We start from the raw sequence: 16,146 nt of genomic DNA, 5'->3' as shown, positions 1-16,146 counted from the left end.
AATTACTGCAGAATTAGCAGCCACATGGTAGAGCTTTTCCTTACAGTATGGTCTGCTTTCACACTCACAACGGCCTGGTTTGTGAAAAATGCTGCTCCAGTGGCGTGGAAACAAAAAGTGGTAACAGCTCTTTAATAGGTTTCTTCACAGCCCAGGCCTCAGCCACAGGGGACGAAGCAGATTCAACCCATTTTTCTACACAATTTAGGAATTAGATAATTTGAATCTTTTTATTTATACAGCAAAAGGAATCTCATTCCTTTCTGCAGCTTAAATACCTAAAACCAACTGAAGCAGAGAGAAGTAGGAAGAAGATGGGCTCATTGCATGGCCAGAAGCTAGAAATTCCTGCCTTTTAATCCCTTGGCTGACAGTTGCTCCCTGGATTGCTTTACATAAGTTACTGTAGCCAATGTGCCTGGTGTTTCCTCTTCTGAGACGTGGAGAAAGCTATTACCTATTTTATGTGTGTCCAGAATACCAATGAATGCTTGCAAAGCACTTAACTTTAGCAGCAGTACACAGAGGATGCCTACCCTGAGTGCACATTTATCATCAGCTCTGTGTGACTCACTTGCTCTGATGGGTTTAAGAAACAGCTCACCACCACCACCACCACCACCACTATCACCACCCAGGCCAACCAAATTATCATTTACAACAAAGAGAAACAGCAGCAGAAAGTTATCAGTATATTGAGCAAAGAAATGTTGTCTCTACACATCTGGCAGAAAATCTTAAATAGATATCTGGGACCGAGGTAATTTTTGATATAACAGCCTGGCTGACTATCTGCAAGTTCCAGAAAGAATGAATTATGTGCTCTGACACAAGTGACAAATAATGCCAGATGAATAACAGCAAAGAGCAAATAACATTTCTGGTGGTGAGTACAAATTAAATGCCCACTGAATGAAACTGCTAGCATGGGGAGGAAAGGAGAAGCAAGGAAGCACAGAAATAGTCATGGAGATGACAAATCATGTGCAGGGTGCTCTTGAATGTGCCTGAAATCCTATGAAGCTCAATGGTTTCAGAGAAGTGAAGGGATAGATGGGTTAAATACCAAATAATCTCTCCTCTTGGCAGAACCAAGCAATGGAGATACCTTTAGGAATAAAGCCTGAAATTACAGCAGTGTCTCACTAGTGCTCTTAACTATGGTGTCCTTTTAATGGAACCACTATAGCCTTCTTGACCTGCCATGACTTGACTATATTTGGAGAAGTCCATTGTAATTCAAAAGACTCAAAGTACATGAGATTTTCAAAGGTTAAATTGGACACACTGTAAAATTGGAGGAGAAAAAAAGCCCAACAAAACGCACCATTTTTTTAGTCAGCCATGCACAAAGCCAGTGATGACTGACATGTTTAACAGAATATGGACCTTTTAATGAAGTTCAGTAACAACTGGCAGCGAATTTCAGTAGGGATTTTGCTTTTTCTTTTTTCTTTGAAAACTTTTTTTGGTTTTGAAATTGCTTTGATTCCACTTATGAGAACTTCTTGATTGGATTTCACAAACGCCTTTGTTGGAAGAGCAGATCTTTTATGTTGCTTATTTGGATGCAACTGTGTCAACAGTTAAACAATAATATTCTGGTTTTGGGTGTGCTTTATTTTCATGCCTGACATGTGTGTCATGCATACTACTGGATCACTGGATTATCACTGTGGCATGTTTCTCAATTCTGCTCTAATCAGAAATGAAATTATGTTTACAGTGGAGAATCCCTTTGTCTTTTTGAAAATGCCTGTTTTGCTTTTACTTAATTTTGCCAGATCATTTGACAAATACACGGATTTGTGAAGGAGAAATTAAGTGCAGGAAATTAAAACAGATCAGTTAAATTTCCAAACATTACAACAGATTACAGGGGGGGAAAATGAAGTAAAATACCACAAGAGAAATTTCAGAGCTGAACAAACTTAATAAATGATACCACGTGTCATTAGGTAATTTTGCAAACTATTCCAAAGGAGGGGCCCAAACTTCCTAATGAAGTTGTCATCACCTCATGCAATATATGCACTGTTTAGGTATTGATTTGACTACATGTGTTCTGTAATCTACAAAGTAAAGCAATTCTGTGAATTAGTCTTTCTTCCCCTTTTCTTAAGACAGGAGATTTTTTCACCTATGATGCCGTTTTTGGAATAACAGAAGGTTACGACCAATATCTTCCATGCTGCGACAGAAAACACGCAAAGGGTCGTGGCCTTAAAATTCATGAGGAGGTAACCCTTTTATAAATTCGTAATTATCTTTGTTAAATGTGTTTTGTACTTTTTGACATGACTGGAGGCTATAGGCATTGTTTTACCCTTTATGGTGCAGCCTATATGGTAAGAAAGAAGGAGAACATCATTGTACTCAGCTTGCAGGTTTAGGAGAAAGCATTATCCCATGAAGACACCCTAATTAGCTCTTGCTCTTTCATATCCTGAAGATTTCCAGGACAAGACATATGCAAGTTAAAGCAAGGGGGAAGAGGCAGATCCTCTCTTGCAGAGTTCAGGGTGTACTCTGAACCATCTGTGCCCCTCAAGAGTTGCATTTCAGGTGGTTCTGCAGTTATTTCTGTGATGCTTGAAAACTCTTCTCCCTGAGAGGACTGGATTAGGAGGCCATGACTTCACTTACTGTCCTCTGACACCCACCCTCTCTACGCCAGCATTTGCTGTGGAAGGCAAGTCTCTAAAGCTGGTGAGTTTGTTAAGAAAACCTATACCAGATTGCCCTGCAGGAAGGAAATTCATAGGGAGCTAGTGCAAAGGTGTGGTCAATCAGAACACATGGGCATGCCTGGAAAAGGATGGGCAAAGTATTTGAGGCCAGCAGAATCCGGGTTTGATGTGCACTTATAGGTAAATATAGCCATGGTTTTACACAGCACCCTTGGAAACAGAAATACTGTCATATGTATGCATAAATATATATGCATGTGTTTTTCCATGCAGCATCTGAATAATACACATATATACAAGTGTCTGTATATATAATTATATTTATACATACACACACAAAACTGCACATAGAGGCAGAGGCTGTCAACAGCCAAATGAAGTGTAACCTCTGTGTACTAATGACCTCAAAATCCCAGTGGGTTCATGGGATATAATGTGATGGCTAGGCTAAGGATGGCTGCTCGCATTGAGGGTTTTATGTATAGAGAAGGAAGAAGGAAGAGCAACACAAGAGTTCAAATTACTCTAATTTCTGTGTAATAAAATTGTTTTTTTCTGACAAAGCCCACTGCTTGTGATTTGTCTCACTAGCAGTTATATATGCCAGACATTTCAGTGCAAGTGCATAGCCATAATGCCCTTCAGCTCTATCAGACAGTGCAGGAAGTATTAGATGCTCCCAGAGGAATCCCAGGAGTGCCCATGAGCATCACCTGCTCATGCCTAGTAACTCAACTGCAAATCTGTGTGAGGCCAAAAGGTATGTAAATGACTACTCCAAGTAGAAATTAAACTTTTTATTTGAACAAAACAAAGACAACCTCCCTCCCCTTGTACCAAGCCCTACCTCCAAGTGAGCTCTTGCATCAACAGAACTCACTTTCCTATTGGTTTTCTTCCTAGAGCAAACTTGTACAGGCCAGAATTCATACCAGCTCTGCTGGGCAGTGCACACAAGGGACTGTCCAAACAGGTGTCCCTTAATCCAGCCCTTTAATTAGCAGGGAGACACATCAAACCCACAGCTGCTTAATACTACAACATGATCCTCTTGCATGTCATGACACCCAACACTGGATGTAACCATAACTAAGTTCAAGTCACATACTCAGTTCCTCTTTACTATCACAGTGGCCCTCTCAGACTTTATATAATAATAACTAAATTACAAAATCTAATAAATACAAATGCCACAATTTACATCTTTCTAGTACAACACTGAAAGCAGACAGGCTGAACCCTCCATAGTACACTGCTTTACTTGAAGTGGAAAAGTAAGGGGCAAGCAAGCCCCTCATTTCTTGCAGATAGCCTGGGTGCATTCAGGGAATTCAAGAGTACAGTGACACATACTCAGTTTAGCTACATGCAGCTGAGTAACTGCAGTGGAGTGTGTGCACAGGGCTGCCATTGCTGATTGCAAGTGCTAGCAGTGCTAGAATTACACACTGCGAAGGCGGGTAGCAGGATGCTTCCCAGCCAACTGTTGGAAAATCTGAAACCCACTGAATGCCAAACCCACAAAGATGAAATGCCAGTGTGCACAGTCAGCGCTGTGCTACCAAGGATGCTGAAAACTGAATCTTACTTATTTAAAAGGAACACAAACTATTGGAATTAAATACTTCTGTGTATCATTAGCACTGTAAATCCTGTATTGCTAGCAAAGCCTTTCTTGATGGTACAAAGATTTTTTAGTTTCTCATTTCTCAATGTTTATCCACAACTAGGGCATGGGAGAAAATGGTCTTAATTTTGCCTGCCAATCTTCTTGACTTGATTTTCATTCTTCTGGGGTTAAAAGTTGGTGTACTGAATAGTTTTTAATGGGTGGAGTAATGTAGGCAAGAGAACTGGGGGATAAATGGTTGTTTTGAAATGAGCTTTTCTATTGAGTGGGTTAGTTAGTTAGTTAGTTTTTTTGTTTGTTTTTTAAAAAAAGGGTTTACAGTATCTTTGCAAGAATCTCAGGTTCTGTCCACGAGGCTGGAAATGTCTCTTAGCTGACTGCCTTGCTATGAGATCCCTCCAATCTGAGCTCCCACCTGCATCCTTGCAGGACATTTGTGCTGATTTGTTCAGACTTGTGTGTGTTGTAGCAAAAAAGTTTATTTGCTTGCACTTGAACTATGGTGTGGCATCTGCATTTTGATTCTCAGATACTATTTATAAGACTAGATAAACACATTGCAGACCAAGCTTACTGTGTTAGTCAGTGTGCAAACATACAAGCAGCCTGATAAATCTGAGACCTTTAGCTAGGAAAAGAAAAACAAACAAATCCTGTCTTTCCCTTCTGACTCCATAGCTCCCTGTTGCTGTAACACAGGAAGGAACTGCAGATTGCAGATAGTGATTGCAGAGTCACTTAAAGTGCAGCTTACTAAGAAGCTTAAAATCTTTTCTTGGTCAGGTTATTTTTCATCAAGTCCACTTTCCATCATTACAAAGCAGTTAACTTCTGTAATCTTACAGCTACAAGTATTTTTAGTAAAATCTTTCATTGTGCAGAAATAAAGTAGTATATGCTTTACTTCCTTCAGGGAAAGCTTGCATGGACTCATGGTTGCTCAGGGCTTTTCTTTAGGCTTTGATTTTTTTCAAGCTGTGCTTTCACTGAATTGTGCAAGCAAGGTAGGTGTTCCTGTAACAGGGGGCACAAATCTCTCCTATTTTTCAAATGAATCATGCAACTTAGTGCACAATAAAAATAAAAATATAATCTGTGCTTTTCTAGCATTTAGTTTGCCAGTAATCACATGGTAATCACATGTGTGTATGTATTTGTGTAAAAAATTATCAGTCCACAGCTCCATATCTTATCATCAGTGTCATCTAGGGACACATTCATGTTTATTAAGATACATAAAAAACTAGGGCAGGGATAGAACAGTATGGGCACTAAACAAATCCATATAGCAGATGCTGTACAGTTCTGTCAGTTATTTTACCCCTGGCCACAGCACATTTAGCAATAGAAAACTGCCAAGTTTTCTATTCACTGTGTGATTTTCTTCTAAGGGGACTTTTGTGTTTTCACAGGAAATGGCAAGACCTGTTCCTGTGGTGACATCTTCACAGTATGGGAAGCGTGTAAATAAGCCCTTAGACCCAGCAACCAGAGAGCATGTGAGGGTTTATAGCCTGCACGCAGCAATCTACGGGGAAAGTAGCCGCCCTGCTCATTGAAAAAACCTTCTCTAGGCCTGGATCCATGTGAAATCTCTCGTGTCTGTCATCACCAGCAACATTTATCTGGAAAAAAACCCCACGTTGAAAAGCAATATGGTGCTTTTGCCTTTTCCTCTACAGTTTAGTTAATGAGAATGATCTGGATTAAAAATAGGGTGAAATAGCAGCTGCACTTTTTCTCATGCTAATTAAAATGCATGTCTTCTCCTTACATTCTCATAAAAATCTCATGAAAAGCAGCACTGACAAGAGCTGAGCATTTTAGGCAGCAACACTGGGAATGAGACCTGTTGGGTCAAAAGCTGTCTCTGCAATTCTGGGCACTGCTTCTACATAACCCTTCACAGACCTAACATTTAAGCAAGCTTGCCCCTCAAGGTATCAGTGGTCACAGATTTTTCAATGCTTACAGAGTTGCTAGAGAATTGTGGGACATTGTTTTATGTGCACAGCAGCTGAAACAGAGATTCAGCTCAGAATTTTCTAAAATGGATGGGCTTACGTGCTTAGCGGTTTCAGTAGACTTCAAGTGGAACTTGAATTAAAAGGAATTTCTGAGTGCTTTGCATTTGAAGAGACAAAATCTGGGTTTAGCTGATTTCAGATATTCATTTCACTGACTTCCACTATAGGAAGGTCTGACTGATTTAACAAGAAAAATCATCATTGGTTCTGTATCCAATCTGGAAAAAAGGGGTAAAAAGAAAAAGCAATACTAGCAGAACAAGCACTAAATAATTTGGTAGAAAGTATGGAAAAAACACAAGGATTTGAGCAGTAGTCATTTAAAAAGCACGTTTAGCACAAATGTCTAAATCTGATTAAACATTTAATGCCTTGTACTTTCATGGAATCCAGTACTAAAATGTTAAGGTAATTTCAGGAGGAGTTTCTCCTGCAGGGTATGCATCAATTTGGTTCTCAAGAGCCATTGATCCTGTTGTTTAAAGCTGAGGCAGTATTGTTCAGAAAGGAACAGCCAGAGTGATCATACCAGAAAAAGAACTGGAAGTCCACAGCTGTGACTGACACTGGTTTTGCCAGGTATTTAGACATAGGAAATCTATGTAATTTGTAAATACATTGAGACTCCTAGTGAAAAAATAACAGAAAAAAAACCTTCTTAATTTGGGACCTGAAAAAGTAGTAAATTAGGCAATCAATAGCACTTGTTTGGCATGATGTGAGAAGCAAAGCACATAGAGCAGCCCATTCTGAGACATGTTTGTTACTTTCATTATTCATGACCTTCTACATGCACTGGGCTATGGACAAGAGGACATTAACTGCTACATTCCTTTTCAAAAATAAACACTTCACTAAACAAATTCAGCAGCATTAAATGAAAGGAATCACAGTAATACAAAGGGAGAAGGAAATGTTTTGTAATACCACAATGTTTTTTCAAAAAATCAGCATCAAAGTTATACCAGCAAAGAATGAGATGGAATATGGCCATATTCTTAGCAAGTTATTTTTACTTTGGGACAGTCAGTACAAATTGCTTCTTTTAAGTAGCCTTTATTTACAAACCATCTGTGTTTGAAGAACTATGGGAAAGCAAATTTGTTTGAGAATACCACCACCTTCTGGCCTGTGTGAGAAAGGCATCACCAGTTCCACCACGGAGAAAGTCAAACATCAAAAGACCAGTTTGAGTTTTCCTATCTCATTTCTTTGCTTATGTCACACCCTTTTCATCCCTACTCAATTTTGAAGGTCTTTCACAGGTTGTTCTTCCCACTACTTGTTTCTCATTCAGTTCTGAATGGGTCACTTCTTCCTTCAGTGCTCAGTGTCAAAAGAACACCCTGACAGTTTCTTCTGTGTTAGGGATAAGTTCCTTACAGATGTTTGCAAAGCCATTTCAGCTGCTCTCCTTCGGTTTCTCTTTTGCTAAAGTGACAAATTCTTAGGCTACTGATATTCTGAACTTACCATTACACTGTTAGAAAGCATCTCATTACCTTTTGGTGCTCCCTCACCTGCCAGTGTTGAAATACTACTGTGAGGAAGGGTTTTAAACATGCAACAAATTAACACAAACAGAATGGACAGCATGACACAATGTAAATCATATTCTGGATCTGAATTTTGCATCCAGTAATCTCCAGAGATTGACAGACACCTGCAACTCACAAATTAGTAACAGTAGCCTTGGAAGGAAAAAATGGCCCCATTCTGTATCTACTGGTGAAGTATACGGAATGTCCATGATGTGAAAGTTTCACCTTTTTTGGATCAAAACAACAGTGAAAATCAAACTAGGTGATGCTGGGAATTCTGCTTTGCTACTCATAAATAGTAATTCTACACAGAGAATTACTAACCAAGCTAACCAGAAAATGTGTTTTACATGGCAGCTCATCAAGTATACATGATGTGATCAGAACTAAAGCTCTTGTTTTGCCTTCATCCATCTGCAAAGCAACTCAGTGACCCAAATTAGGGCACACTGGTTCCAGCTGAAGTGGGTACTGGTTCTGGTTCTCAGTTCCAGAATTTCTTTTCATACATAAAAAAGGCTGCCATGGGACATAGTTCTTGTGACCTTCAGAGCATAGAGTTTCTGTAACCTGGAGGAACTCTGGAGTGTATACATGACCCCATTTAGACAGTTTACCTAAAACGGCCACCAAAGGCAAAACTACAAATAGAATATATCTGGAACACTGACTGGGTGGCCCCACAGGGACGGTTGTGCGTGTCCATTCTCCTGTGGCAGTGTTACTTTACAAAGTAAAGCAAATCCTTTTTTATTAAAAATGCTCTCATTTTCTGTAAGGCATTGCTCTTTATTGAACAGCACTCTACAGCTCTTAAATAAAACCAATAAGCCAATGCTGTTTCTACAACTACTTCAAATTTTAGTTTTATGAAACACTTGGGAAATCACATGAGCAGCTGTAAATAAATAGCACAATTCCTTCTTATACTGTCAAAAAAAGCCCTGATTAGTAGGTATTCTGTAGGCATATTCTGTCCATTCAGACTGGCCAGTATCCTTGAATAGCCATGTGCTGCAGCTGTAAATTAGAACCATTTAAAATACGAGGGAAAAACAGCACTGACTGTCTGGCACTTATATCTGTAAAATTGTAATAAATATTGACACAAATCTTAAGAAAATATGATCCTCTTTATTACTCTTTACATGTTAATTGTTCCAAATATTGGAAGGTTTCACATTCAGAAGCTCAGATTTTCTGAGGTGGAGTTATATAGAAAAAAAAATTCTTCTTCCATGCACAGAATTTACACTTTGTAGTAAAGAAGTTCAGCCTGTGATCCAGTGGTATTCTCCAGTGTCAGTTGCTGAGTCCATATGTACAAGGAAAGATTTTTTTGTGTAGATAATCTGCCACTTTTCTGGTATTTTGTAGATTTTCTATCTCAAAAAATGGAATCTGGAAACAAACCAAAAATGATTGCTGGAAATACCTTTTAATAAATAACTGAATAAGACTGATGTTCATTAAGCAGATGCAAAATTACACATCAAATATCTTTTTTTTTGTTTTAAAATTAAAGATTTAATCCTAAATATATTATTGATCTGTAAAGGACCTGAATAGAGATTACTGTGAAACAAAGAGTCGTATCTATCACAGGTTAAACTAAGCTAAATATTATGGAGTTGGGCATACGTAATAAGTGATGATAAGTGGAAAATAAAATTTCAAAAAACTAAAAGCAACAGCTTTCATTCAAGGTATGTTTAAAGAAAAAATATCTTTTATTAACAGGCAAAATAAAGGTTGTACTCTGTTGTGAAAATATTATTTACAATACAAAGCAGCTTCTTGTTTTTAACTCCTCTTTTTAAACTCCAAGTTCAAACCTTTTAAAAAAGTATTTGATTAAAAATTTCAATTCTAATGAACTCTTACACATCATTTTCCTTTAAGTCAAGATTTGAATCTTAATCACTGAAGATTATCTTCCTAGCAGCAACTATGTGGCAAAAAGCACAGACAGAGTACACTAATTAATCTAAGGAAGAAAAAGGTATTTCTATACACCCTCAAAAAGGCAAAAACGAGGCAGAGAGAACATAATATAGAAAGGACAAGACTACATCTGCTTTAGGAATTAATTCAAACTGCAGTTTTAAATATTGTAAAATAATTTTTTACTTATTTTGTTAGCCAGAGCAAAAGTAAACCTTTATCTTTGGACTCTACCTGCACAACTTCATAACCAAGTAACTGAAGATGTCTCTGTTTAATAGCTTCTTCTCCCAAGAGATTGTGGCTATGAGCACAAAATCTATTCTGACCATCAACACACAGGGCGATTCTAAAATCAAGCATAAGTGTAGTATCAAAAAAAACCCCAACAAAACCACAACAATCAGCTATTTTAATCACCATAACTGCTGCAGTTTCTAAGAAGCATGAGACAGCACCTCCCTCTTACACCTCGTTGAATCAGATGTAGGATGGGAGTTACCTAGTTCAGGATTATTTAAATCACTCAATTTAAGAGTGGGAGGTGAAACCCTGAAACTTAGTGAAACTGATCTGAAAAGGTTTTTTATTTGCTCTGAACAAAAATTACCATGCAAGTTAATGAGAGCATGATATTTTTAATGCTATGATTAGTAAGCTGTTTTGAATTCTTCTAGAAGGAAAAATGTAAAAAACCTTGCCTCAGCTAGAAAACATTTTAGCAATAAATAGAATTTATTTAACTTACTAATTTACCTGTTAAATCCATTAGAGTTCAAGTTAAGTTTAAGCTACGTCTGCATAAGCTACACCTGTACATATGGTTGGCAGCATGGATTATAACTATATTTTTAAATCTTGGTGATAAAAATCCCATCAACTTAAACCAAAGTTTGTATATCTACTGTTAAAAAGTTGCTTAAATTTTCAGTATGTTAACTGTATTGTGACTTTATTTACTTTATGAAAGCTATTACTTAAAAAAAAGCCACTAAAGCTCATTCTTAAGCATTTAAGCATGGGCTCTTGGAAAGAACTTGTATTAGTCTCTGAGTCTTGTGAAAGTGTCCTGGTTTCAGCTTAAACCTCAACAGAAGGTTAAGCTGGAAAAAGCCTAACCTCCTCAAAGTCTTTTGCTTTATTCACAGGATTGCAGTTGCAAATACCACACCAGCAAGGTTGTTTAACTTTGTATCCAAGGCTTCCCAAAGTAACCCCTGTTTAACATACTTTTAAACACCTATGCATTTGTCAATGAAAAAAACCAGCATCTGTAGCAAATATCCTTATTATACAGGATTCCTGGCAGAAGTAAGTTTGTGAACTCAAACTGATTTAAACTCTTTTAAATCTGTGCAAATACACTCATTTAGAATTTAGTTTTAATTTGAAAATTAATTACAGAATATCAAAATACATTACTATAATCCAAATAAGGATCACTTGATTCTGTCACTGAGTAAAAAGACTAACTGTCTGACACTGTATAGTCAGGTGGCAAAACAATGAGCAAAAAGCAGATTGTTAATTTTGTCCTTTTGCCAGCAGTTTCGATATGAGACCTGAACTTTGTTGAAGTCAATGGCAAAACTGCAAATAGCTTAAATTTTGCCAGGTTTTCACCCTGGATGCTCTTTCTTAGTGTAAATCAACATTTTACCAGTGGTTTCTTTTATTCTCTTACCGTCTGTGTACTTCTTCAAGTTGGGCCGCAGGCAATACAAAACCTTCTTCATCTAATTTAATCTCAATATCTTGTGTAGATGAAAAAAGAAGTGACATTAAAAGTCATTTCTTATAACAAACTTTCTACGGCAATTCTCATCCTCTCACAGTTGTTTTATTAAATAACTGTAATACTATCACAATTTTTTTTTTTTTTAATCACAGAGGCTAGCAAAAGTTGTATAGACTTAACACAAATGAGTGATAATTAGTAACAGTTCAGCCTTTCATAATGCTAACAAGCAAAGTAGTATTCCAAGTCCACTAAAAATTGTAATGCAGTTAAATGGCACTTTGCTGTGCTAGCTAGGGTCTCTGGAATTTTGAGGGCCTTGGGGAGAAACACACTCTCTCCCTCTTTGCTAACTTCAACATCCCCATGAAAGCTGACATGCAGACTAACTCTGGAATCATGCCCTTTTTTTATTTTTTTTTAAATCCTTCTGACATCCATGGTGTCCAAGACTCCCTTCCTTCAACATCTTATTATCATCCACCCCTCCTGGGCACGTGCCTTTCATCATCATTGCTTTCTGTGTTTCTTTTCCTGCTGCACACAACACTCTGCTTTGCTCACTCCTGTCTTAGAACCCACAAACCATGACCGAGTGTGTAGTCAGTAGCTCTTGCTGAGGGGAGAGGAGCCCAGCTGAGCAGGGCACAGGGCTGACCACCTTCCAGTCCTCCTTTTTTTCTACTCACCACTAAAGCAGGGAGATCAGGCAAATGGCATTGCCTCATTTTACTTTGCATTATACAAATTGTTTAACGGATAAGGAGCTGATAATAAAAACACAGAATACAAGCATTAGCAGCTGTTTTCAGTGCAGACTGGCTGTGTAAATACCAATTAACACTGCAGTGCTTTTCTCTCCATTTTCCTTTCTCTGACTCTAAAAATTATTTACTTAAAGTTCCCAAATTTCAGATATTTTACAGGATTTTGTATCCCAGTTTACTTTTTCTGTATTTGCAGAATTTAGAATGCCCACAAAAGAAATTAAAGCTTTGGGACCATACACACACATATTTGATTACTAATCTAAAGAAATGATACTTACCAACTACATAGAAATATGGTGTTGATACGTCTGATGCAAAATAGATTCTTTTTTTCAGTAAATAAAGTAATCCAGTCTTTACTCTTTTAAAGAGGTGAACATCAGGAGAACTGTGAAGCGTAGGAAAGGCCTTTACTTGATACCTTGAAAGGAGTTTCGGACCCTACGTAAGCACAGAAAACCAAATCAAAAGGGAGATAACATTTTTGTAATTACCTCACACTAACAGAGCAAAATGTATTCTGTGCATTTCAAAGTCAAGTCTATTGAGAGACCTACAGTCTTAGGTACGATCTGCTGGAAACTTAAAAATCACCCAACCACCAGAAGATCCTCAGGAAGCTTCCATGCTATCAACGTTCATGAGAAATGCACAGCTGTTTCCATTCATACAAATATATCAAGTAACTCAATCAGGTAGAAATGCCCCATATTGTCATCAAAGAAAGTTGTTTTGTCCAATTCCAATGTTTTTATGGGAAATACACTCAACTAAGTATAAACAGGGCCCTAATAACCTTATCTCCTCTTGTTAACATCACTTCTGGTTTCACATGTACTGTACCTCATAAAATGGGCATTCCAGGGTGACAGTCAGAAAAAGCTGGGTTAGCTGGGACATAGCAGCTCTGTTCAAAGCAGGTGGCTGAGCTGAAACAACAACATTCAGGTTTTCAGGTGTACCTTCAACAAAGTATCTTTACACAAACCACATGCAGAAGTTAGGAAAAGCTATTCAGTATAATGTGCAGAAAAGCTACTTAATCATTAAAATTCCCAGTAATTGTTTGAACGAGCAGAAAGATCAGTATGAAATCACATAGGTAGAAAAATGAGAGAATTATTTACAGAAATATCAACATAAGAATATACAGCTAGCAAGATCTTAGTTAAAACTGTCATATTCTTTCACCAAATAAATGAAGATCCAAAAGATGCAGGACATTCTACAGAGAAGAATAAATTTGAGTTGAGGTCTTAGATAAATATCTCCTTCTTATAACTTCATTTTCCCCAGGTTATAATCCCAGGATCTCACTGTTTCCCCCTTTTTTTTTTTTTTTTTTTTTTTTTTTTTTTTTTTTTTATCTGCAAGTAGTGGATAATACCACATAATTTCTGGACATTTGACTGCTTGATAAAAATCAACTCCTTAAGGTATTTCATGTTGAAAAATTAAGTGACCAACGTTTCTAATCACTTTGAAAACTTTACCTTAATTAATAGAGCAATCTTAGCTGAAATCTTATTAAGGCAGTCATCTTTCTTGCATAGCATATATCTCTCTACAATGACCCTAAAATTCTTTACTATCAAATAGGGAATAACTCAAAATGATGTGTTGTTCATAACAGATTTGTGTCTAAAGGCATTGAAATGTGCAATAATTAAAGCCAATAACAGGCTATCACATGGGGGCTGTTCTAGCATCCTGTATAAGAAAAAGGATAAATATGGGGAACACCAGGTCACTGTTTTCTAGAAAACCAGAAGGATTAACTGAAATAATTCCTTTAAGGGAATTCAAGTCTTTGTTTTAAAACTGTACAGTGCAATTTTCAAACTCATCTAAATGACAGAACATGAAAGACAATGGCAATTGTGACAAGGAAGCAACAGCCTTTGGCCTCCTGATCACTATTTTCCAGTCACTTGGATCAGGTCACTGTTGATTTGACAAATGAAAGCGATAAAAAATGGGTGCTTGAAAAGAAACAAACTACATAATAGAAAGAAATATGGAACATCCCAGGAGAAACTCTGCTCCTTACCTTGAAGCTTTTGCAGAAAATAGGGACTAAATACCTTTGGCAGAAAATTTATTGGATAACGTTGAATAAGGACACATGAGTGTAGCAGGTGCAGTAAGGTGTGAGGCTGAAAGTGCCTCAGGCGGGTATGCAGCACAGTTTCAAGCTTCCTGAACAAGGAAGAAGCACTTGGAGGCAGATAGTTAAGAGTCCCAAAGGGTGTAATATATGCAGCAATCTGGTCAGTGGTAAGTCTGTCAGCATTGGAAATGAAACCTTCTGCCACTGCATCAAAGATGGGCTTTGAAAGGATCTTCTTTCTGCAGCAATACTGCATGACCTTGCTGACTGTTTGAGGATGCATGGTGAGGATGGACTTGGGGATGTGTCTTTCCAGTGCCTCTGTAAAAACTTTCACTTTTTGCCCAAAGTACAGGAAGGCTTCCAGTACATTAACCAGTTCATGATCTGTGAAATAGGGAACATGCTTCACAGAATGTTTACACAGTGCTGTGACTAAGGGAACTGCCTGAGTCTGACTAAGAACCACCAGTGAATTCAGTATTACACTTGCGAAGTTTGGGCTTAGCTGGGAAACCGTGCGTAAAGTGACACTGTTCAGTCTGTTTAGTAAGTTTTGGCATTGTTTCCCTTCCCTGACAGTCACCTGCAGTATCTTATAAACCATCACTATTTCCTCAGGACTCCATCTCTCAATGTCTTTTTCTTGCATGTGGTTCACAATTTGTTCCAGCATTGCACAACTTGGGCCTTCCAACTCAAGCAAACTCTCTCCAAGAGCACAGAGATTTTCAGCAGTCAGCTGTCCCTTACCAAGCCTCTCCTCACTCTCTGAAAGCAGGCTTGCCATCAGCGTGCTCTGCGGATCTATACGAAGCTTTATCAAAGCCTGCAATGCATTCAGCAGTCCAGTGTTTGACAGTTTTGAGGATTCAAATTCAAACTGGAAGCATAATGCCCTGAAAACTTCATTCTCTAACAGTCCAGGGTTTTTAAGACCATTGTCATCCACCTCAACTTCAGAAATCCTCTGCAGGGCTCCTGAGGCCATAGTATCAGACATGACCTCTAGAGAGCTAAGAAAGTAAAAAATCTCTTTTGATGTACAAAGGTTGTTCAACTTCTTGAAAAATAATTGCTCATCCATCCACACATTATTTGGTTCAGTACAGTTCCTGATATCTCCACGAAGATGCACAGATTCATTAACAGAAAGTGGTTGCATCTGCAGTTTTAAGTGTTTTTTCCTACAAAACATATACTGAGATTTATCTTTCAAATACAGCATCCTCACGGCCACGAAGCTACACTTTTGGGGTTTTTGCTGGCCACTGATGAAGCTCAACCTTTTCCTTAGGGTCATCAAAGCGGACCTGCTTGCTGGTGTGCTGCATGAATACAACTGGAAACTTTTTCGGCTAATCAAAGCCATATTGAATCAAGTGAGTTCTGAAATGATACCTAGGGGAAGAAAAATAGATATGCAGTCTGGAAAACAGCACCACGGTCCCTAAAATGCAGGAAAAAAAAACCCCAATCCTTTTGGTGGCTGGAAAGACGGGTACGATCCCTCTCCCATGGCCACGAGCAGAAGGCAATGCCAGGAGCAGAAACTGACGGGAGCAGCGAGCCCTGTGTGAGAGGCTGCCGCGCGTCTCTGCCCCGTGTTCCCACAAAGACGCTTTGGCAGAACAACAGGAGACTGACACGGTCGCTTCCCCGGGCAGGAGCTGCGCGACGGCGCTTTGCCTCCCAC

The 16,146-nt window shown here is 38.3% G+C and overlaps 2 protein-coding genes across 4 annotated transcripts in view; one reads left to right on the top strand and one right to left on the bottom strand.

Annotated features, from left to right (window-relative positions):
• CUNH5orf49 (chromosome unknown C5orf49 homolog) overlaps positions 1-6,048 on the top strand; it is a gene marked incomplete at its 5' end in the record, with an annotated part of 7,691 nt that extends 1,643 nt beyond the window's left edge. Inside the window, 2 exons of the mRNA XM_017738709.1 lie at positions 2,124-2,240; positions 5,733-6,048. Coding sequence (XP_017594198.1) covers positions 2,124-2,240; positions 5,733-5,879 — 264 coding nt within the window. The remainder of the gene's footprint in view (positions 1-2,123; positions 2,241-5,732) is intronic.
• A 2,954-nt stretch (positions 6,049-9,002) lies between these two features.
• FASTKD3 (FAST kinase domains 3) lies at positions 9,003-16,119 on the bottom strand. Of its 3 annotated transcripts, XM_008637206.2 has the most exons (6): positions 14,391-16,118; positions 13,184-13,269; positions 12,619-12,781; positions 11,517-11,586; positions 10,067-10,181; positions 9,003-9,289 (listed from the first exon to the last, which is right to left on the bottom strand). In XM_008637206.2, exons 1-6 carry the CDS (start codon positions 15,820-15,822, stop codon positions 9,191-9,193), a joined length of 1,965 nt encoding a protein of 654 aa, XP_008635428.1. In that variant the 5' UTR covers positions 15,823-16,118; the 3' UTR covers positions 9,003-9,190. The 3 variants fall into 3 exon arrangements, with proteins under 3 accessions (XP_008635428.1, XP_017594209.1, XP_017594210.1); XM_017738720.1 differs by lacking the exon at positions 10,067-10,181; XM_017738721.1 differs by lacking the exons at positions 9,003-9,289; positions 10,067-10,181; positions 11,517-11,586 and adding an exon at positions 11,676-12,337 and having other exon boundaries at positions 14,391-16,119.
• Positions 16,120-16,146: the final 27 nt, after the last annotated feature.

The sequence above is a fragment of the Corvus brachyrhynchos genome, unplaced genomic scaffold, assembly GCF_000691975.1.
Source record: "Corvus brachyrhynchos isolate BGI_N302 unplaced genomic scaffold, ASM69197v1 scaffold23, whole genome shotgun sequence".
Taxonomy (NCBI): Eukaryota; Metazoa; Chordata; class Aves; order Passeriformes; family Corvidae; genus Corvus; species Corvus brachyrhynchos.
The sequence above is the reverse complement of the archived record's forward strand: the minus strand, read 5'-3'. Positions and strand labels throughout refer to the sequence as shown.